Below are 22,375 nucleotides of genomic sequence, written 5' to 3' on the forward strand. Positions count from 1 at the left end.
CGAATCCATATGAATCAAGCGTTTTAGTTCAAAATGTATGAAGAGACTCGATCGCTTTATATGATGAACAGATTGAATTTAGGCTTTATTCACATATAAGCATTGATCAGCAAACATAAACAGAAGCTCAACCAAACCTGCTCTACACCTCATTAGTTCTTGCTTGAAGCTCAAACACATGAGAATGAACCTCATTGTTTCTCGTACATCAAGCAAGCACGCTTAAGCTTAAGTTTACCATATCTGATCATGGTAATGTTGATGTTGATGAATGTTTATTTGGGAATAAAAGCCTAAATTCAATCTGTTCATCATATAAAGTGATGATGTCTCTTCAGAAAATTTGGACTAAACCACTCGATTCATACGGATTAGTTTTACAATCTCTATATGGGGTGGTGGTGGCGCAATGGATAAGACACATGCCTTTGGTGTGAGAGACCCGGGTTCGAATCCACTGTGAGACACCAATGTGTCCCTGAGCAAGACACTTAACCCCTAGTTGCTCCAGAGGCGTGCGACCTCTGACATATATAGCAATTGTAAGTCGCTTTGTATAAAAGCGTCAACTAAATGAATAAATGTAAATGTAAATGTTTATGAACTTTTTTAGGCGTAAAAGTGTTAGTTGTGTGGACTGTCTTACGGGTTTGGAACGACACAAGGGTGAGTAAATGAGAGAATTTTCATTTTTGGGTGAACTAACTAAGTTTTACATATGTGACACCATATTTTTATTGAAAAAGGCAAATATGAATGAATGAATGAATGAATGAATGAGGCATTTATATGGCACTTTCATATGTACTACTGTAAACACAAAGCGCTTTATAATCATATCAGGGAATCTTTCCTCAACCACCACCAGTGTGTGGCATCCACTTGGATGATGCAACGGCAGCCACAGTACAACGGCGCCAGTGCTCTCACCAAACACCAGCTATAGGTGGAGAGGAGAGAGAGTGATAGAGCCAATTCAGTGTATGGGGATTATTAGGAGGCCATGATTGGCAAGGGCCAATAGGTAGAATGTGGCCAGGACACCAGGGTTACACCCCTACTCTTTACGAGAAGTGCCATGGGATTTTTAATGACCACAGAGAATCAGGACCTCGGTTTTACGTCTCATCCGAAGGTCAGCAAATAGAACTGAGGGTTGAACAAACTTCAGGTCAATGAACCCAATGAACCAATTAAATCATTCGATAAAATTAACTGCAGAGTTGTCTTCCATCTTTGATGTTAAAATGGTCCTTTACTTTGTCTACATTACTCTGGTGTCACGAGAGCTCAGAGCATCCCTTGGATAAATATGACTTTGTGTGGTCGTTCTTGTGCATGCAACTTAAAATTACAATATTTCAAACTCCACATGAAGGCCGCATAAAACCTCACATTTCCTGACACCAACAAGAGGACCCCACGGAGAAAGAGCTGAAAAACACAAGCCAGTCTTAGCAAGCCCTTGCAATAATTTTTTTTTAGCCCATAATCTGCAACATGCAACAACAGACAGCTTTAAAGTATACATCTGCTAACTGTAGTCAGTAAGTGTCAAAGACCATCACTTTATGTGGAGAACTTCACAAGAAACCATCAGACACAGACAGTAAACAACAGAGAATGTGAGCAAAGGCTTTCAACTGACGCAACAATGAGCACTCAAGACACGTCTGCTGCGTGTGCGAGCGGTTTTTCCCTATACGAGTCAGCCGATTGTGTCTTTGATAATTAATTACACAAAAAGCAGATCCTTTTAGAATCAGCTAATTAGCAGCAAAATGACTTTGCTTAATTAATGCAGGCAATGAAGCATGCTCGCCCGCCTTCCTCTTGAAATGATTAACTAGAGGATCTTCCGTGTGAATTAAGTTAACAGAAACTCATGATCTATCTATTATTTTGCAATTAAAGATTACAATATTTACATTGCCATTATAGCATGCTTTCTCCCTCGCATCAAACTACGAGAGGAAGTGAGTGCACATGGTCATATGAAGCCTAAATCTGCAGTTTTGTTTGAACGGACAAATGACTAAAAAAAAAAAAAAATGACCAGACGCAAATGAATATGCTCAAAATGAAACTGTATGTGGTTCCTTCCTTCCTGTATACAGGCTGACCTGATTCTACTTCCTTTTATGACTCAGAAACAGCGCAGCCTGAGAGTGAGAAAAAAAAAAAGGCATTAACTGTTCCTTCCTTTGATACCCATGACTGAACTGAATAGGCTCTAGACAATAATGGACATCAAACTGACGATTAAGGTTCGTATGAAGCAACTGCACTCTTCTATTCAGATTTGTGAGGGAGCAGAGACGATGCAATTCAGCATGGTGAGAATGTAGGTACTAGCACAGGCTAACCCTTCTGCCCTTTGATGACAGGTCACGCACCAGAGGCATGCTGGGAAATGTCCAAACATCCCAGCCGTGGTGAGTCATCTGGAAAAAAATTATGAGGAGATTCATGGAAGTACATGGTACAACATTAGGTCATACCCAGGGGTCAGAGTCCACAATAAAAAAATATGCTACAATAAAAAGGTATCTTAAAACACAAGAGCACGCTGCCTATTAAATCCATGTAAATTGTTGCACAGAACAAATGTCAATACAATAAAACCATGGTGTGTAAAACAGATTTAAACTTGATTTAGGGTTCAGAGGGAGGACCGGGAGCTGTAAGAATTCGAGAAACATACACTGCCAGTCTTCCATCTTGGTAAACAAGGCTGAACTTGCATATGTGCTAGTCCCCTTGCATTGATGTTTAATGGTGCATGTTGCTCTAGGTGGTTCCCATAACCTCACTTTGTTTCCTACAAGCTGCATCAATTGATATGATAATGGGGGAGGACGTGTGAAATGAGAGGGGCTGCACTGGAGGACAAGGCGTCCAACCACTTGGATGCCAAATGGTGTCCAGGAGCCTCTCTCAGCTCTCAATGGGGACAATAACAAGAGTTTCAAGGAATGGAGGCAAGAGGCAGATGCTTAGAAAAAAGAAAGATTCACACTACTAATTGGTCCAATAGGATGTTTTGATTACCGTCCTTGTGTGTCATCGTTAACCAACATGCACAGCAAAAATAATATAATATTTGAGTATTGTCTTCCAGCCAAAAATGGGGTGGGAATCCAGTTTTTTTTTAACCGGTTCCATTAATGCTTCTATAGTAGTTAAGGAAGAAATATTTGGTTTGGGAATGCAATTCCACTGCCAAACTTAAGAGCCATTTATTTGGGGATTACTCTACACTGGGCGCACTGTATGTTTATGATTCACTAAAAAGAATCAGTTCAAAAGTGTCATTTAAACGGGAATCAAATGGTTACGCTGTAGATTTAGTAGCGGTATAGAGGCAACCCCTAACTGTAGTGCAGGAAACGCATTCGCATAGGCAGAAGAATACACGTGAGAAAACCGTTAATGGAACTGAACATCATTTGGTTCCCTTTTTTTTTAAATGACCTAAATAACCTGATGACAACCCAATTCTTAAGTGTAAAATATAAGGCAAAACAGAAAGAGGGTAGGACAAGTATGCTAAAAAAGGGAAATTAAATCATTTAAAAGAATAAAAATGTAATAAGAATAATTTTTGAATTAAGGTTTTACAAGAAGTTCTGGTCCAACATGAATGCAGACAATTTATATAAGCACGCAAGAGCAAACTAGGGCAAATAAAAACAGAGAAATGAAATTCCTAAATCACTGCTCTCATTCCCCCCAAAACCATCCTTGATGGACATCTCCTTCCATTTCATCAAACCGGAGAGAACACATCACATCTTTATTCAAAACATATTATTGAACTTGGCTTTCAACATGCTGCTTTGGTTAGTCTGAGAGCGTTCCAGGACCAATTTCATGTTAATGTATAACACAAAAGAGGCCATTGGCAGGGCTCTTTAATAGGCATGGCAATTAAAACTTTGCTGCCAAAACCTGTCTTTGTTGTTACTGGCTTGTGGTCGTCCCTGTAAACACAGTCTCTGGGCAGTTCACAGGGAGTTCCATCGCTTTTGTGGTTTTGCCATTCTTCGTTTTACATGTTCATGCAGAAAGTGAAAATACTTTCCTCTGCGTGACTATCCAGGGAGCGGAAAAAAAGGGCAACAAAGTTACACCTCCCGAGCTGTGAGGTTATATTAATAGCTCTTGTACAGCTGTTTCTTTTTTGGTGCTGTGTTTGACACTTGTGTGCTCAGATCAGAAGTGAGATGTTGCTTTCAGGGTTTTGTATCCTTTTGGCACAGGCTTCTCAGGAGGAAGAGGAAACCACAGCTCTGCTCGCAAAGGCACTCCAGGAACAAGCATCGCTGTAAACATGTATCGGACTGGCTCAAAATAAAACAGGCCTATGAAGACAAAACATGCATGCATGACTATTTATAGAGCCCAAGCATCAGAGAAAGCCATCATAACATTTACAGCACTGTGGAGTTACGCCAATTATGTGTAATAAATTCTCTTGTTATCACTAGTTATGTGTGGCGTAATACGATTACGCTCGTAATGCCAAGCCAAGGCAAGCCAAAAGCATGAACGCCTCAGGTCATGCGATAATTACTCTTTTACTGTATCTTAGGCATTGTCGTTTCAAATATATCACTGCGACTTTCGAAAAGTGATTGTCTCCAATAGATATCTGAGCTACTGAATGACAAGCTATTCACTACACAATGAGACATGACACAAAACCAATGAGCGGGAGAGAGATTCAAGGCCTTCAGACAGCTGCGGAACGGTGAGAGATTATTTCTCTCAAATCCACTTCTCATCGGCTCCAGAGCCAAACAAAAGCTCAGAGGAGTAAACAAGGATGGCCCTCCTCCTGGCAAACACACTGAGGAAACAGCCCTCACTTGCCTTCTTTTCTCTGATCCACTATCTCCACGCTAGGGCTGGTCAGAGAAACATGAGCGTGACAAACACATTTAACCGCTAATAAAGGGCAACCACCATGCCGAGAGTGGCAGGAGATAACCAGCACAAATAATCAGAGGAGTCTGGGACGGAGAGAGCTTTAAGAGGCAGTTTTGCCCTTTTCAAAGCGAGACATTGATCAGATCCCCTGGCCTCTGAGCCATGCTAATTAGCTGAAGACGAGTGGTGATGATGTCACGATCGATTTGGTGGACGTGCGGAGGTCTTCATCCTTCGCCCTTCCCATCATGAGTGAGATACTGAAATGCAATGCATATGCTCAAAATTTCCAATCTATGAAACGATTAAAAAAAATTAAGTAAAAATAAAGTTAATTGTCACAATTGTGAGATATAAAAGCACAATTATATAAATAAATAAATTTGCAACTGTGATATATTAAGTCGCAATTGCGAGATGTATAGCCACAATTTTGAAAATAGTTGCAACTGACATTTGTAATTGTGATATTAAGTCAAATAACACAATACATTTGCTATTGTGAGATATTAAATCAAAATTGAGATAAAATAATATAAAGTTGATACAATTTCACATTTTGTGATGTCAGTTATCCAGTTATGAGAAATAATATTAATGTTGAGAAGTAAAGTTACAGTTGAGACATGAAATTGCAATTGTGAGATATGAAAGCGCAACTGAGATATAATTATATAAAGTTGCAGTTGTGAGAAAAGGAGATAATATTTAACAATAAACAAAGATAATACTAAATCAATGTCGCAACTTTGACAAAGCCAATTATGAGCAACAGTCAACCTGCTAAAGTCACATAGTGAGATGTCAATAACGAGAAACAAAGCAGTAGTGAGAAATAGTCTCAATGAAAAATAATATTGCAGTTGTGAGATATAAAGTCCCAACTGAGATGTGAAATCCTGATTGTGAGAATTAATGGCACAATTAAGCTACCTTTTTATATTTCTACTCTGATGTGGAGTAAACAACCAAACTATGGTGTCTAAACAGGAAAGTTCAGGCCACATTGTGTCATTAAAGGCATTACAGGTGCCGTTTATGTAATCAGTCAATGCTACGTCTCTTAACTCGAAGTGTTCTTTTGCTTTTTAAACCCATCAAAACAAGCAGCCACTAACTGTTTACAGCATTTCTGTTTTAGCTCAGCTGCGTTGAAGGTGCATTGCATTAATGAGACACAAACAAGAACTGCAAACTTTCTAGAATAATAGCCCTAACATAACACAGGAAAAATGTGAAGGAGAGCATGAACACACACACACAACACACACAGGAAGAGTGTGTGTGTTTATGAGTGCATAATGACCTTTGCTAAGGGCTCATGGAGATGGAGGAAAACAAACTGAAACAAAAAGGCTCCTCTGGGGAGTTCATTATGTGCAGGTAAATCTGACAGCGCATTAGACACATTCCTCCTGAATAAGTTTCAAGACGAGGAGCACCTCTCCAGGAGCAGGAATGAAAATGTTCCTCTTTAGTAGGATGACAAAAACAAAACGGATTACATGGAGAAACTTCAGAATTATCTGCAACTGAAGTAAAGGCAATTTATTTCTCTTATTCTTAAAGTCAATGAAGTGGAAATAGCGAAAGATCATTTCTTTCAAATTGTGACATAAATCCGAGTGAAACGGATTATTGAAGAATACTTTTTTTATTTTTTCTTAAGTGCGGCAACTTGGTTCAATCCATGAGTTGTTGATTGGATGGAGGCAGATCTAAATGTGAGCTTGCAGTCGAATGAAAGAAAGTTGAGGCTGCAGGGTTTAAGTGAACCAAATGATTGGAGAAGTCTTGTATGTGTCACCAGACAGAAAAGTTTGACATTTTGCTTAAAAATAAAAAAGAATAATGCATGGACAAATTGTTCATAACAAGATCTATCACACACATTTAGAAAATAGGGTCCATGTTAATTTCTTGCCGACTTATAAAAGCATCTGCAAAACATCAGGGCTACTTTAGAGATGTACATTTGCAAAAGCAGTCAGATGTTCTCCACGTCTGCAAGTATAATTGCAGGTTTCGGACAACACACGATAGAGCAAATAAAGAGGGAGGATTTTGAGTCTTAAATCACATCATGTGCTTGGAGTCGGGACAACCACAACCAAGCCCAGTGTATTCCAGTCTAGATAAGATAAGGACATGGCTACGTCCAGATATCACTGAACAGTGGAACTGCAAATAAACAAAACTGCAGCAGCCTTTCTCTCTCCCTCTGCAAAAATGCAAAGACGCCCCTCGTGTTGTGGTGTTAGTTTCACTTCTTGTGATATTAAAAGGAACACAACAAAGGTTATCTCTCTGGAACCTCAGTTCCAGGAAGTTAAAGTAAAACAAAACTCTCATGAACTATGATTCAGTACACAGAGACTCTCAGCCTGCCCTTGTTGGGCTACATTCCTACACATAAAGTAGTTTGGGATTAAACAGGACGTTTTATTTTGAAAAACAGTCACGAAGGGCACGATTAAGTTAGCTTAATACGTGAACTCACAGAGGAGGGAAAGTACTAATAGAACATCACAGACTCCTCTCCTCCCCGTGACGCTGTCGTCCCTGCCGGAGCCCCTGGGCGACCCTGCACACTCAGCCATCATTAGATCAAAGACCGTGGGCGCTGTGCTCTTAATACGAGCCTGTAATAGGTGCGCCAGCAGGGCCGCGCTCTGTTCAGCGATGTCACAAAGGTGCTTCATTAAGGGTTCCTCTTCTGGCAGCTTTCATTAAGGAAATTAATGTGGAGGGGCGAGGACAGCCTGCGTTTACGCCGCGAGAGAAAGCCGGCGTGCACAAAGAGGAACTACACAATAACAAATCTGCATCTCTTTGGAACGTCGCCCCCAGGGCCTATCATCCCAGCCTTCTTAATCACCATTAAAACAACTTCATTGTGACATTCAGAGCCTGCTGAATGATCACATCCCCGCACAGAGAGCAAATTGCAAATGAAATGTAGAGATCAGACGGCATCAGAGCACAGCCTCTGGGAGGTTGAGCAAATCTTCAATTCTCTTTTATATTGATGTTTATTGGCGGAGGCAACGGGGAGCAATAACGTCCCTCTCCTTCTCCGTCGTCCCTGCTATCTGAACCCACTTATTCACCGCTCGTGCGAAGGCTGAAGTTTTTTATGACCAACTACCTCTTGCGCGGCATGCTCGCTTACTTAGCATTGGGTGCGTGTTTCGTATAGGGTTCGCCGGAGGTTGCCGCCGACCCCGCGGCTCTTTATGAAAGGGCTGCAGGAGGTTAGCCGAGCCCGCCTTTTTCCTCAGCGCAGTGTAAAACGCCTCCAGGAGAGTATTTTCTCCAAAGCCAAAGCTTAGGCTGAAAGTTAGCTCGGAACAAGTGGGAGCGAGGCGGTGCTGTAGCAAAAGGGAAGGATTGTCTTGTAGCGCTTTCCTCTGATGAGGCTTTACAGGAGTAGCAATTGCCTGAGCAGCCTTATCAGCCCAGGGGGACTAATGCTATTAGCGTTTGTGTGATAAACGCAGCGCAGTGGAACCAATACAGCCAGCTTTGCCACGTTACTCTGGTAACATGTTGTGTAAATTGTATAATACAGAGCTCGGCGACAGCTCTGTTTAACAACACTTCAATCCTGTAGTGCAGACTTGTGAATAGGATTAGACCTATAAGCTAACAGGGGCAGAGGGACTCAGAGAGGCCTGCAGTGTCATTGGGATGTCATGTGTCATGTTACAATGTTTATTCAAATAAAATAAAATAAAAACAACCTTAACATGTTATTTTATGGTATAGCTCTGGGGTCGGCAACACGTCACTATTAGCAAATAAGTGAAAATGAAGAAAACGCTGTATTATTGTAATTTCATTTAGCTGTTTCAGAAATGTTGAAATGAGGATCCAAAAGTGACAATTACGAAGTTGCAAATATGAGTAAAATTAAACTTAGGCGAGTAAATAAACATGGTTTAAATCTAATTAAACCATTAATTAAACACTGCCAGTTGAAATAAAATGCTTTAAAAAAAAAAAAGAAAGAAGAAGATTCATTTCTTTTTTATTCAGTCCCATTAAATTAACTAACGTTCAAAAGTTTGGGGTCCGTTATTTTTTGTATTTAAAAAAAAGATATTAATACTTTTATTCAGAAAGGACACATTAAACTAAACAAAAGTGACTGTAAAGACATTTACAATGTAAATAATAATAATTCTAAGTATTGCTATTCTCTTGAACTTCTCTATTCATCAAAGATTCATAATTTTTTTTTACAATTTCCACAAAAATGTTAAGCAGCACAACTTTCAATGTTGCTAATAATAGGAAAAGTTTTTTGAGCACCAATTCAGCATATTAGAATGATTTATGGAGGATCATGTGACCTTAAAATTTTGCTTTGCCATCACAGAAATAAATTACATTTGAAAATACATTAAAATAGAAAACAACTACTTTAAATTGTAATACTTCACACTATTACTGTTTTTACTGTATTTTTGATCAAATAAATGCAAAAGTGTATATATCAAAAATGCAGGTGCCTGATGTAGTTTATATCAGGATTTTTTGTTCTAACTTCAGAATTTGACAATTTTGACTGAGAGGGAGGAAAAACTGGACACAGACTGGACTGGACAAACTTGTGTCTCCTGCATGAGCACCAAGGCTTAACTCGCCAATGCATATATGCTAACTGCTAGGCAAAAACTCTTGAGGGTTTTTGATTCCAGGCAGACACCAAAGGTAATTTACCATGTTTACCTCTTTTTTATCCCCCAGGTTATCCAGTGCGTTGCAAGGGTGGCTGCTCATTGTGTCCTCGAGAGAATTAAATAATGTCCAACCTCGACGGAATTCATTGTAAGAACACTGGGAAATTCAATGAATCAAAATACAAAAGGCAATAAAAGGCGAATTATCTTGAACAAATGGAATTTAGCCGAGACTGGGCACAGGCGGACTGTAAAACAAGGAATGTCGTTCTGGCAGGAGCAAAAGGAGAAGAAATGAAGAGCAGGAGAAGAAGAGCATAAACAGCTCAGCCTGTCCCCTTACATTCCTGCTGCCTCCCCGCTTTCTACTTCAAACCCCGCTGGTTTAATCAGCTACAACTGTTATGCTTTCCCCACTATACGGTTAAACTTATCCACTCCACAGAAAGATCCCCCACCACTCGGTTACCATAGCAATGTGACTGCAACAGCCCTTTGGATTCAAATTCTGTATCTGAGAGATAGGAGGTCATTGCCAAGGGCGAATTCATTTCACACTGAGCAACATCGGAAGCCGCCAGAGAAACGGCATTCTATTCTTAAGATGACCTTGTTTGAGGCTATTCACTAATGTTTACAGAGGAAATCTATCAACATCATTTCAACTGTAAATAACTAAAAGTGTTTCTGGGGGTTGTGTTATTTCTTTTTAACACAAGACGGTCCCGATCTAAAAGCGTGATTATAAAAACTAATTCTGAAAAGATAAAAACTGACCCACGCACCTTTGGTCATTACAGTTCCTTCTTTGCCTTGGGTGAAGACAACAATCCTCTGCCTTTTCTTGTTCACTTTGGATAAGCTTTGGGCCTTCTTCGCAATCTCCTCAATGTCTTCCGTCTGCATGAGAGAAAAAACATAGGTAACGCTTTAGATTACAGCCCGGAAAGTACTTCGTAATTAAGACAAATTTACAGCATAACTTTTGGTAATTATAGTGTACCTATAAAGTACTTACATGTAAGTATAAAGGAACAATATGTAAAGTTTGGGGAATAAAGGGGTAACAACCAGGATAATTAACAAATTTTTTATACTGGAAGTATTTTAGAACTAAGGGGTTCTTATTCTACTATTATGATACAACAATCCTACATTTGGAAGCAATTTCACGAGAACATACACTGCATACCTTTTTGTAATAATGGTGTACCAATACATACTGTATAGGCTTTTTAAAAATTACAGGGTACATATATGTGCATTTATACAGTTTTTTTTTTTTTTTTTTTTTATAGCAAAAGTGCAGATGTCTTAGGCTGCATTTACACTGCAAGTCTTAATGCACAGATCAGATCTTTTGACCAGATCCGATTTTTTGGCCCGACTGTTTATACTCACTTTAGACAGGACTTGTATCCGATATCTGATCATATAACACCGATTTTATCATCACTGCATTGGTTACCTATAAAGTTCCGTATTAATTACAAGGTATTGCTACTGACTTATAAAGCCCTAAACGGCTTAGCTCCAGTCTATTTAACGGATCTTCTATCGCCCTATAATCCATCGCGCTCTTTAAGATCACTAAATTCAAGGCTTTTGGTCATACCTAGGATATCCAGAACCACCAAAGGACGGAGAGCATTTTCACATTTGGCTCCAAAACTCTGGAATAGTCTTCCTGATACTGTTCGTTGCTCAGACTCACTCTCCCAGTTTAAAACTAGATTAAAGTCGCATCTCTTCAGCCAGGCATTCATATAATCCTACATATCAAACTACAATCCGTCCTCTAGCTCATAAATGCCAGAGGAGAACTGGCCCCCGACTGAGCCTGGGTTCTCCCAAGGTTTTTTTTTCTCCATTAGGTCACCTGATGGAGTTTTAGGACACCATTAGGTCACTTGATGGAGTTTTTCGGTTCCTTGCCACTGTTGCCTTTGGCTTGCTCAGTTGGGGATATTTTGGGGATATTTAATCTAATTTTATCAATCAATAGATTCCTCTTGAAACAAACTTTGTTGTATTATTTTAATTGAATACTGTGAAGCTGCTTTGATACAATCTGTATTGTGAAAAGCGCTATACAAATAAACTTGACTTGATCTGTGTTTACATTAATTCCCGCCCAATATGATTTAATTGGTTTAATTACAGCAAAGTTATCACCTCATTGCTGAGAAATATAATGTAGCTTTCAGTAGTGAAGCTGTTTTGTTTATAAAAGTCACGGGCAAAGGAAAACCAGCTCTTGAATGTTTCGGTGTTCGCGCAATTTATTTTCTTTACAAAGATAAATAAAGTTCCCACCTCAATAAAAAGCTGTGAGCGAGAGCACACAGGCACGTCTGCCTCATAATACAACATTAAAAAGCTATCTTTGTGAATAAATGTGTCGTCCTCACCTTGTGGTGGCTTGGAATTCAAAGGGGAATCGGATATGCGTGTTTATGCAGGTCTGATGTCCAGATATCGGATATGTATCTGATTTAAAACTACATTTGGAAGAAAAAATTGGATCTCATGCGGATTTTTGTGTTACACGTGGGGAACCAATTCCGATCTGTGTCAGATGAGAGTAAAAGATCTGATTTGTTGTGCCAGTGTAAATGCAGCCTTAGTTTGGGCTTACATGTTTCAAGGCAAGTAAAGCTAAAACAAATTTTTTTTTTTATAAAAAAAATTCCTGGGACATATACTCTTGTTCCATGTAGTTACAGGGTAAATACAATAAAAATACATACACAATCTAATATCACTGACTCGGAAACCTTTATTTGAAAAACAACTTATTACAGTTGGTCTGAAGCGCTAGTCTACAGTTTAAAAAGTTTAAAATATTGTAATTTTTCTTACAAACGCTTATCGTTTCACTTCAGAAGACATTGATTCATCCATTGGGGTTGTATGGATTACTACAGTTATTGCAGTATGTGCTATTTGATGCTCCAACTTTTAGGAACACATAAGCTTGCATTGTATGTATTCCAAGAGATTATTTATTTTTCTAAAAACCTTCATTTGTGCTAATCTGAAGAAGGAAAGTCATATACATCTCAGATGGCATGAGGGTAAAAGATGAGTAAATGGTGAGTATTTCTGGGTGTACTGCATTTTCTTTTACTACATAATACAGAATAGCAAGAGACACGATTTCTTGTTCAGATTCATCAGTGGAAAGAAAGAAAAAGAAGGAGAGGAACAAAGGAAGAAGCCAAGCAAGAGAAAAAAGGGGGGACAAAATGTGCTACTTTCTGTCAAGACTTCAGCATTTGAAATGAATTGATTAAAAAAAAAAGCAGTTTTAAATGAAAAAGAAGTGTTATAAATCTGTTTTAAATTAACTTGTTTTTCAAATAAAGGTTTCAGAGTCAGTGATATAAGATTGTGTATGTATTTTTGTTGTACTTACCCTGTAACTACATGGAACAAGAGGGTAACAACCACCACTACATGGAACAAGAGGGTAACAACCACCAATACATGAAACAAGAGTATCTTTCCCCAATATTTAAGCAAAAGTTGCAATAGTTTTAGTTTTCATTGCACTTTTGTTATAAAGATTACTGTATAAATGCAGAGATATGTACCCTGCAATTAAAAAAAAAAGCCTATACAGTATGTATTGGTACACCATTATTACAAAAACGTACGCAGTGTATGTTCTCGCTAAATTGCTCCCAAATGTAGAATTGTTGTATCATGACAGTAGAATAAGAACCCCTTAGTTCTAAAATACTTACAGTATAAATCATTTGTTAATTCTCCTGGTTGTTACCCCTGTATTCCCAAAACGTTACATATTGTTCCCTTATACTTACATGTTTATAGGTACACTATAATTACCGAAAGTTAAACTGTAAAATCGCTGTAATCTAAAGTGTTACCAAAACATAAAACATACTTGAGGGTAAAAAGCAAATATTAAGTTATTCCAGATCAGATAAGATTTACTTTAATGCTGTACCTTGTAAAACATGCTCCTGAGTCATCATTTTACCTACTGAGCATGTTTAGTGACTGCAATTGCCAACTGCTTCTCACTCAGAATGACTGTTGTGTTGAAATGCTAAATGTCATGTGTAATCACATCACTCATGACTCACATTTTAATTCCAATGAAATATTTAAATGCTAACAATATACTAAAATGACGCATGTATCACTCAGAGGCTTTAAAGCAATCCACTGATTTATTCAATCTTCTGGCTTTGGAACGGTTGCATTTGTAATGCACTGTAGGCTTGCTGCAGTAGTTGGTGTTACACGGTGTTCGGCTGTACATCAATTACATTTCTTGCCCACCGCGGCACCACTCGCACTGTCGTTTTGCTTTTTTTATAGAAATAAAAACCATTTAGACTAGTTCAGTTGGACAACGGACGCTACAATTATAAACTGAAAGCGTCTGCTCTGCTCCATACAGCGCAATGCAGCAGGAGTCAGATTTCACTTATCACGTGACGAGTAAACAGAGATGACTGACAGGGCAATGGCGGAGGATTTGGTGCGCAACAGATCCTGAGCATCATTAGCCAGGTTTCAATCCAAATATTTTTTTGCGAAAAAGGGTTTAGCGCATCAAAATGTTTTCCGATATAGCTGATGGAAATGCCAATTTTCTATAATTTTTTTGCAAATGTCAAGACAATTCTTTTCCATTTAACTTTAGCTTATAAATTCTATGTTGATACTTCAAATGTCACAAAAAACAAGTTTGGAAACACTATGTCGAGAAAAAGGGCTTTAACACCAATAAATGTGGTGTCACATGACAGAATTAGCCAATAGTAATGCAATACTAATTAGTCCGCGTTTGTGGCTTTGTAGTTCAAAGGAGCATTACATTTATTATATTCATATTAAATTGTATATAAAATTATTATTTATTACTATTGGTAAGAATAAGATGCGTTACCTCTCAAACATCATTCATCCTTATGTTTGTAGCCTTTTTTTTTTACAAATCTAATTAAAGTTAATCAGAAAAATAATAGCTACAACTGCACCTGTTTCTGAATATTGCAAATTAGGTTAAATAAAGTGGGTTGAATCCAAAAAGCTCTAAATGAATTCAAGAATTGTTAAGACGGCAGCTCCATAGACCATTTTAAAAAGTCCAAAAAAAAAAAAAAAAAAGGATGTTTTTGATCGATTTGATGTTATTAAACTCTGAAACCAGAACGAATAACTTTTTTTGTTTGAATGATCTATGCGTTCTCAACTATGTCAAACTGTCTTTACTGCGTGGCAAGGCTTACGTTAAAGATTGTTGCTATATGACCGAACATTACTACCAATCTTTTTTATGGACCTTAAAATTTTGCATACATGACAAGTAAGCTGCCCTGTGTCCAAACCCATGAGATTCGTCACACAAATGCAGTTACCTGCAGTCCTGTCAGACAAGCTATCGATCTTCTGATTTCCTAATTTAGTAATAGGCCTATTATTTGTAAAAATAGCAAGCAGTAAACTGGTGAATTCCAATTGTCTTATTACTCTCTGCATTTTACAAATATTTAGGATACAAATTTTGAGGGATAATGTCATTACGTACACCATTTAATCGGTAAAAAGGCCAATTGGATGGAAACAGGCTGGAGACAGCAAATTTCGCAATCTTTTTTTTAACGCATATTCACTTTGTTGATAAAACAGCGCAAAAAGTGGATGGAAACTTGTCTATTGACAAATATCTAATCTTGTAAAATACGTGGTCAGTACCACTGTTCCCTATGCACAGGGATATCACATTGAGGAAATTTTCGAATTTGCAATCACGTGTATTCTAATACATTGAAAACTTAATTTTCTTTAAGAAAGAAGTAATTCTAGCAGTTGTTTGAAATAATAGGACAGAGCCAATGCTCTAATAAACAAGTTGAAATGTAAATCTGGTTGTCAACAAAAACAGAAGAAATACAAAAGTGGTGTTCTGAAAATAAAGTCTTCTAGAGGGATTGAGAGCTACTGAGAGTCATTCATTTGGGAATCGGACTACTCTGGTTGCGCTGTATGTTTCGGTTTCTCTAAGAACTGACTCAGAGTCATTCGTTCGGGGAAACAAACTACACTGGTCACACTTGTATGTTTCGTGCTGTAGATTCTTTAGATGTGTTGCTAAACAGTAGTGCAGGAAACACTGTCAGAGTAGGTTTTTTTTACAGTATTCATCCGCATTTGATGAAAGAATACATGAGCGAAAACTGTTAACACAACCGGACATTTCGGTCTGGGTATTTTAATTTTTTTTAATGGAACCATTTCAAAATAGGTACAGACTCTTTTAAAATACTGTAGTGGAATAAGCCACTACTACTATTACAATACTCCAAGCATATTTATGAAGATGAACAGAATTATGCTGAAATTGACACTAATCACTAATGAGTCCAGTAACAGAACATATTTTGCATTAGACCGGTAAAATATAACTATAGCAACCTGTTGTACATGTTGAAAAACCTGCGCCTCCTGTTTTGACCTTTCTTGTATTGCACAGCTTACTTGTTTGTCCAGTACAGTCTGCTATTTAAGTGGACTCCAAGCAACCTGTAGGACTACACCACCTCCACGCTCTCTCCCTGGAGCCTCACAAACTTCTGCCTGCTGGTAAAATAGTCTATGATTTAGGAGATTGTGGAGGCGTTCACCGGTATTGGGCTGAGCTTGTTACCAAGCCGGAGAGGCATGTTGAGGGCACTGGAGAAGTCAAAGCACAAGATCCTGACTGGGGTGCCAGCTTTGACCAGGTGGGAGTGGGTTCTGTAAAGCATGTAGATCAGAACGCTGTCCACACCTACAGTGGACACTTAAAAAACATGATTTTTGTTGCATTAAATAAAATTGTAATCCAAGTGGCATCTGCAAATAAATGATGCTATAATTCTCTCAAAACTAACTTAGTCATTTTAACAAATCTTTTAACCAATCTTAATGTGATTTTTCATTAGTGACAGTTCACACGGGTATAACCACAGTTAGCTATCTATGAACATGTTCCACTAACATTTGACAACCAAAATGTGGCCAAATACTCTGTCATCTTAATTTAAAACAATAGAAAAATGTGCAATTTTATAAAAACTATTACATATCTTTAAACATTAAATGGTTTTCTTAGAAATGGTGCTATGTTTCATTAAAATAAATGCGACTTGGTTTGATATCTTGTTAAAATATGCAAAGACATACTTCCTAAATACACAGGCCATTGTATGTAGGCAAATCTTACAATATACAACTTATATATATATATATAATAAAAAATAATATTAAGGATACTATTTTTAAAATATTATATATACTGTAAATGATATATAAAACTAATCGATAATGGCATACAAACCTAAAGATAGTGCTAGAGCTGAGAGAAGTTCTCAGATAGGCATGTATGCAAGTGCTTGACGTTTAGGGAATTGAGTGAGATCATCTGCATTTCCTAGTCCTCACACCTCCCAGCTGGCACTGGACAGAAGGCACTGGGGTGGGGGGAAGTGTATGGAATGGGTGGTGCCGGTGCTGGGGGGGTGGGGGTGGGTTTGTCTACTGGGTTGAGTGCTGGTGGTTCGATACCATACCCCCACCCTGAGTCACACAAAGCCCCAGTAAGAGGGTCTGAGGCAGTGCAACCCCTGCCAAAGCTTTGAGTCTGTCACATGTCCACTCGTCCCCCTGCCAAAACTGGGCTACAGAGGCTGCTTGGCCACGGCAACCACCAGCCCTTGACAGTTTTGTTAATGGCGGTGTAGTGTGGTGTCTCAGTCAGGCCCAGCTGCCTCATCACCTCTGCTTCATTCCACACTTGACTAAAAGGGTCCGCTTTCCTGCAGTCTGGCCAATCAGCAGAGCGCCGAATGGATTCAATCAGCTTACAGCAGCACTCGCTGTTCAAGATATTGACTTCAGTGTGAGTTTACATTGCCAGACAGTTGTTTTCACATGCATTTGTATAGCAAGCAAAATTGCCTCAGTAATTCCGTTTTTCAAAAACAGAACAGTAAAAAGTCTAAAGTTACTGTCAAGCATCAGGTTTAATGACCAGCATTTTAATTGAAAACAATAGTCTCCCCCCCGCCCCAACAATTATGAAGCCACTTCATAAATATGGATACAGCATACTTTGAGGAAGGTTAACAAATTGTTCCGATCGGAACTGGCAACAGAATGCAAAACTAACTAGATAATTACTACTTCTACGCAAAATTTCACCACAGACAGTACAGGCCTGAGGCTAGACCCAGAAAGCAGGAGAGTATGAATTTGGTGGCTTTTTTTTTTTTTAAGCAGAGCCCAGGGCTCTATAAAAACCTTACTGTTTTACAGTATCAGCTGACTGCGCACTGTAAATCTGTCAGGGGCTGCGGGTCTATAGGTATCCTGTGACGAGAAGTGGCTGCCTACAAGCCTGCCATTATCCCGTCATTATAACTATCAAACACATGATAGCCATGAGAGAGTGAAGCTACACTTGCTCATGAACACTTAATCGCTGGGAGACCCAGAGGGGGGGTGGGAATGTACAGGCACCTATGGAGTCATATATTCATATGGAGCACCATTAAACTGCGCAGATTAAATGTCTGACTTGCTCGAATACCATTACTCATTTATAATTTACTCTCTTTCTTTGGCCTTGAACAATGCAAATCAGAAATGCAAACTCTGTGTCAAACCAGCTTTTTTACTCCTTGAAGAGCGAGGAGGTGTTTCATTTCAGACATAGGGGAGTCTGCACGCATAGAAACTTGCAAGGCGCTTGTAAAAGCCGAGTCTGTTATATGTATTCAGGATACAGCGATTGCTCATTGAAAAACAGATGTTTAGCTGGAATCTGTGGACCCTGAGCTCTGAATAAAAGCCCCCAGCAGCCGTTGCCTACTCGTTTTCTTTCTACATATACATCTCGGCTCTGCAACATCTGCGATCACAGTTTGTCTTTAACCCTGCTTGGCATTTCAATTATGATTACAGTGTATGCCTGTGACTTATTAGAATGCAAGGCTTCATTAGCAGAAGTAGAACACCTCTGCAGCTTCATTAGATTAATCATTCACTTCTAAAAAGTCGTTTAATTTTTAGGAGCATGATTTTGGGGGGAGAGGAGGGGCGAGTCGGATAAGGAAGAGTTCGGAGAGAGAAAGTGAGAGGAATTGGGAGGTGTGGGGTATAAATTAGCCTTCCCATCTCACTCTCAGGCACTTATCTCTGCATAGCTATCTGCTGGTGTGAATACATATATGCCTGAGGGACCGAGAGGGACCGAACGCCTGTTCGCTTTGATCTGAATATCAACTGTCAGAGCTATTCTCATAATTAACCCATCAAGACACATCACAACTGGATCCTTCAGTCCAGACAGAGAAAGGCAAGAGCCCTTGTGGGAATAAAGAGGCTTTCTGTGCGCATCTCTCCTGCAGACAGGTGCTGCGGTTGGGGGGCAGAGGGCTGCAGAGACTGTTAGGAGCAGCTGACGTGGGATGTGCGCTCCCATGTTGCCGTTTCCCCCACTGGCGCTAACTTGCTCCAGCTAAATTTCATAGGGGGCTTTTAATCACTTCCCCAAACACAGCCTCTAATCACCACTAAAAGGTTGATCGTTCCCAAGGAGGAGAGAAGGGAGAGGCGTTGTGGGAGTCTACAGAGGTGCTAATGAAGAGGTTAATACTGTGATGCTGGATTCCAGGGCTTGTTTAAGGCAATTTGTAACTGAGACTGAATGTAAAAAGTGAGAAAAGTCGAGGAGTGTTGGTCGGCTTTGTCAACACTATGTTTCTTTATTCTTTATTGTCTGAATAGATCACTCAAAAATGAAACTTCTGCCATAATTTACTCGCCTTCATATTATTTTAATATTGCTGCTCAAGATGGAGACCTTTATTACATATATATTAAATATTATATATAGAGTTAAAATTTTTGGTAAGAAGATATGTTCATGAAGTACAAGTAAATAAAGTGACCAAAAAATACCAAATAAATACCAAAGGTCTATCAAAAAAGTTACATGACTTCAACCTCAGAAAGTCATATGATTGAATAATTTGCTCAAAAAGGTTGCAGCTAATCGCTAACAAACATGACGCAGTTTGTATGCATTTTGAAAAGTTTTGAAGTAATTCATTAACTAAAATTTTTATTTCTATTTTGCGCCAACATTCCCAGAAGTGACGATTCGGATTTCCTGAACAAATGTCACTGTTTTTGCAATATTCCGATGACTTTCTTCTGTCTAATTTGAAAAAATGTCTGTTTTTTGGGGTCAATAATATTTTTGGACTTTATTAACTTTCATTGTATGGATAAAAACAGTCAAAACAGAAATTTTTCACATTCTACAACAGAACGAAAATCAATCAGGTTTGGAATGACACGAGAGTGATTAAATGGTGACAGACTTTTTGAGTGAACTATCCCTTCAGTGGAAAAAGACTACACAGTTCCTTGCTTAGGTCTCAGACACACATTAGCATATTCATGCCATTGACTATTTGCTACTCAATAACTGAATTTGATCAGAGGGGTGTGTAATGAAGGTTTTAAGCGTAAAAAAACATAAGCACAAGCTTAATTAAGCTTAACCATAATATCTCTCTATTCAATGGAAGCTATCAGTTCATGAAAGCCATAATGTAGCTGTCAGTGATTATCATAAGAGATGTTCTTCTTTAATAATGATGAAAGCAGGCAAAAAAAAACAAAAAAAACCCTGCTTTATTAGGGTGTCCAATTCTGTGTCCATATTAAAGCTAATAAAACAGCTCCTTCATTGTAATCTGCAGGAGGAACAGCAGCCAATAGAACATCAATTACCCTGCGGCAGATTCAACATCTAAGGGTATTTAAGTAAAACAGATGAGGATCGGATCACACTGTGAGCCAGATCTAATGCCGGCTCAATACAGAGAAAATAACACACTCTTATCTACCTTCTTGAGATGTAAATTGATTTATTAACAAGGCATCTCTTTGAAGCAAGGGAAATGGATTGATGCTAAGCAGACGTGTTTGATTTTCACTTTAATAAAGCCTGTATATTTTCACAGGAGGTAGAGCTGTATTGTAAAAACACTCTTCTTTCACACTTCAGAATGTTGCCACATTGTTTAAGACGTGAGAAAAATATTATCTTTACTAAGGTACAGTGTGTCTAGCAGCGTCTGCTCCGGAGTTATTCAGATAATCACAGAGCTTATTGGAAGTTTGTATTGCTTCCTAGGAAAGCTACAAGATTCAGAGTGCCTACAACCACAATAATGCATATCAATAACTGGGTTTCCATCCACGTACTTTATGCAGATTTTGGGATATTGCATTAAAAATCTGAGTGGAAATATAAATATAAGAATCTTAATACAATAAAATAAAAAAATGTTGCGCCTTAAAAATGTATAGACTTGCTTGAGATGGATGGATTTGTAAAATGCAGTATGGCAACCTATGGCAATGTTGGCACACTGAGGGATAATTTCTGACATGTGACAATAGCTAAAGAGATGCATGTATTTAATTTAAATATAGTCCCTCAAACTTGCATACGGACGTACATTTTGAGGTAATCAATCCTCATAGTCACACGTCAAAATCGGTTTTAAGTTAAGAGCTATAAAATGCTATTCAAGTGTAAGATTTTAACCTGCGCTAGCATGCATATCCAACAAACCATTTGTGTAACTGAAGGTGTGCGCTTCCGTGATTATCGCTCCATGTCCCATAAGGTTGCCGCCCCCTGTTATATTATATAAAAAAATTAGGAAGGATGACATGCGTGCAAACCACATTGAAAACATTTATTCTGAAAACTGAAATTGTGTCCTTTCAATAATAAATGATAAATGTATTAATTGTAAAACAAAATATTATATTTAAAATTGTATAAATACATATTAAATAGATTTAATCGCATTTTACGGATGCCATGGAACAGAATAATTTGCTTAAAAAATATGTTGCAGCTGATTGCCAGCAAACATGAAGCGTTTCGTCTGCATTTGTAGCGTTTTAAAGTAAATGATTGATAAAATAGGGCCACAGTGGCTACAACTTTCATTTCTATTTTGCACCAATTTCTCCGGAAGTGATGATTTTGTTCAACACATCGGAAATGCTGCTTTGGGTGGGGTACGAAGATTTTTGCTGATAAACAAAGGGGGAGTTTGTCTCTGATGTTGCGAACCACAAAAACCAGTCAGCAGACAAGCAGATGTGGAAAGTCAGCTGATGTGCGGAGGCGTGTATGAATAATACTGAAAAAACCGCCACCATCAAAAAACAAACGATGACATGCTTCTCTGCACGTTTGGGGACTGAAACTTCTCGATTTATCTCCATCCTGTCACTAAATGCTAACATTTCAATTGCCATACTCTGTTGAGATGTTTATTTCTGAAGCAAAATCAGGGTAAAGACTCGTATGTCAAAGATTCCCTTTTCTCTGAGCCCTAAATCAACATGACGTGTGTGAAATCAGTGAAGAGGTACTCACAGTGTGTGACAGTGCTTGCCATTTATATATTTACTCTGTGCGATGCAAGCTCTCGCCCCCCCCCCTCTATCTCCCTGGCTCACGAACTGCTCCTCCTCTCTCTCTCGCCCATGCACACTATCTATCTCTCCCTCCCTCCCTCTCGTGTCTCTCTCTCTCTCTCTCTCTTTCTCTCTCTCACTCACTAACTTACTCTGCTGCCAGAATCTGCTTTGCATTCCAGTCACGTCGATCGCACCTTGAGTGATCCTGGAAGACAATTATT

At 38.7% G+C, this 22,375-nt stretch overlaps 1 protein-coding gene and 1 long non-coding RNA gene across 3 annotated transcripts in view; one reads left to right on the forward strand and one right to left on the reverse strand.

Moving 5' to 3' along the window:
- adka (adenosine kinase a) overlaps nucleotides 1-22,375 on the reverse strand; it is a 159,951-nt gene that overhangs the window by 3,861 nt on the left and 133,715 nt on the right. For both annotated transcript variants that reach the window (XM_082154190.1, XM_082154191.1), the window contains exon 9: nucleotides 10,403-10,517. In XM_082154190.1, coding sequence (XP_082010316.1) covers nucleotides 10,403-10,517 — 115 coding nt within the window. The remainder of the gene's footprint in view (nucleotides 1-10,402; nucleotides 10,518-22,375) is intronic.
- LOC309486760 lies at nucleotides 603-8,674 on the forward strand. The gene is made up of 2 exons (XR_014201671.1): nucleotides 603-2,267; nucleotides 2,388-8,674. It is a non-coding gene; the product is annotated as an uncharacterized lncRNA (long non-coding RNA).

This window comes from Leuciscus leuciscus (genome assembly GCF_965113295.1).
Source record: "Leuciscus leuciscus genome assembly, chromosome: 22".
In the NCBI taxonomy this organism is placed as follows: Eukaryota; Metazoa; Chordata; class Actinopteri; order Cypriniformes; family Leuciscidae; genus Leuciscus; species Leuciscus leuciscus.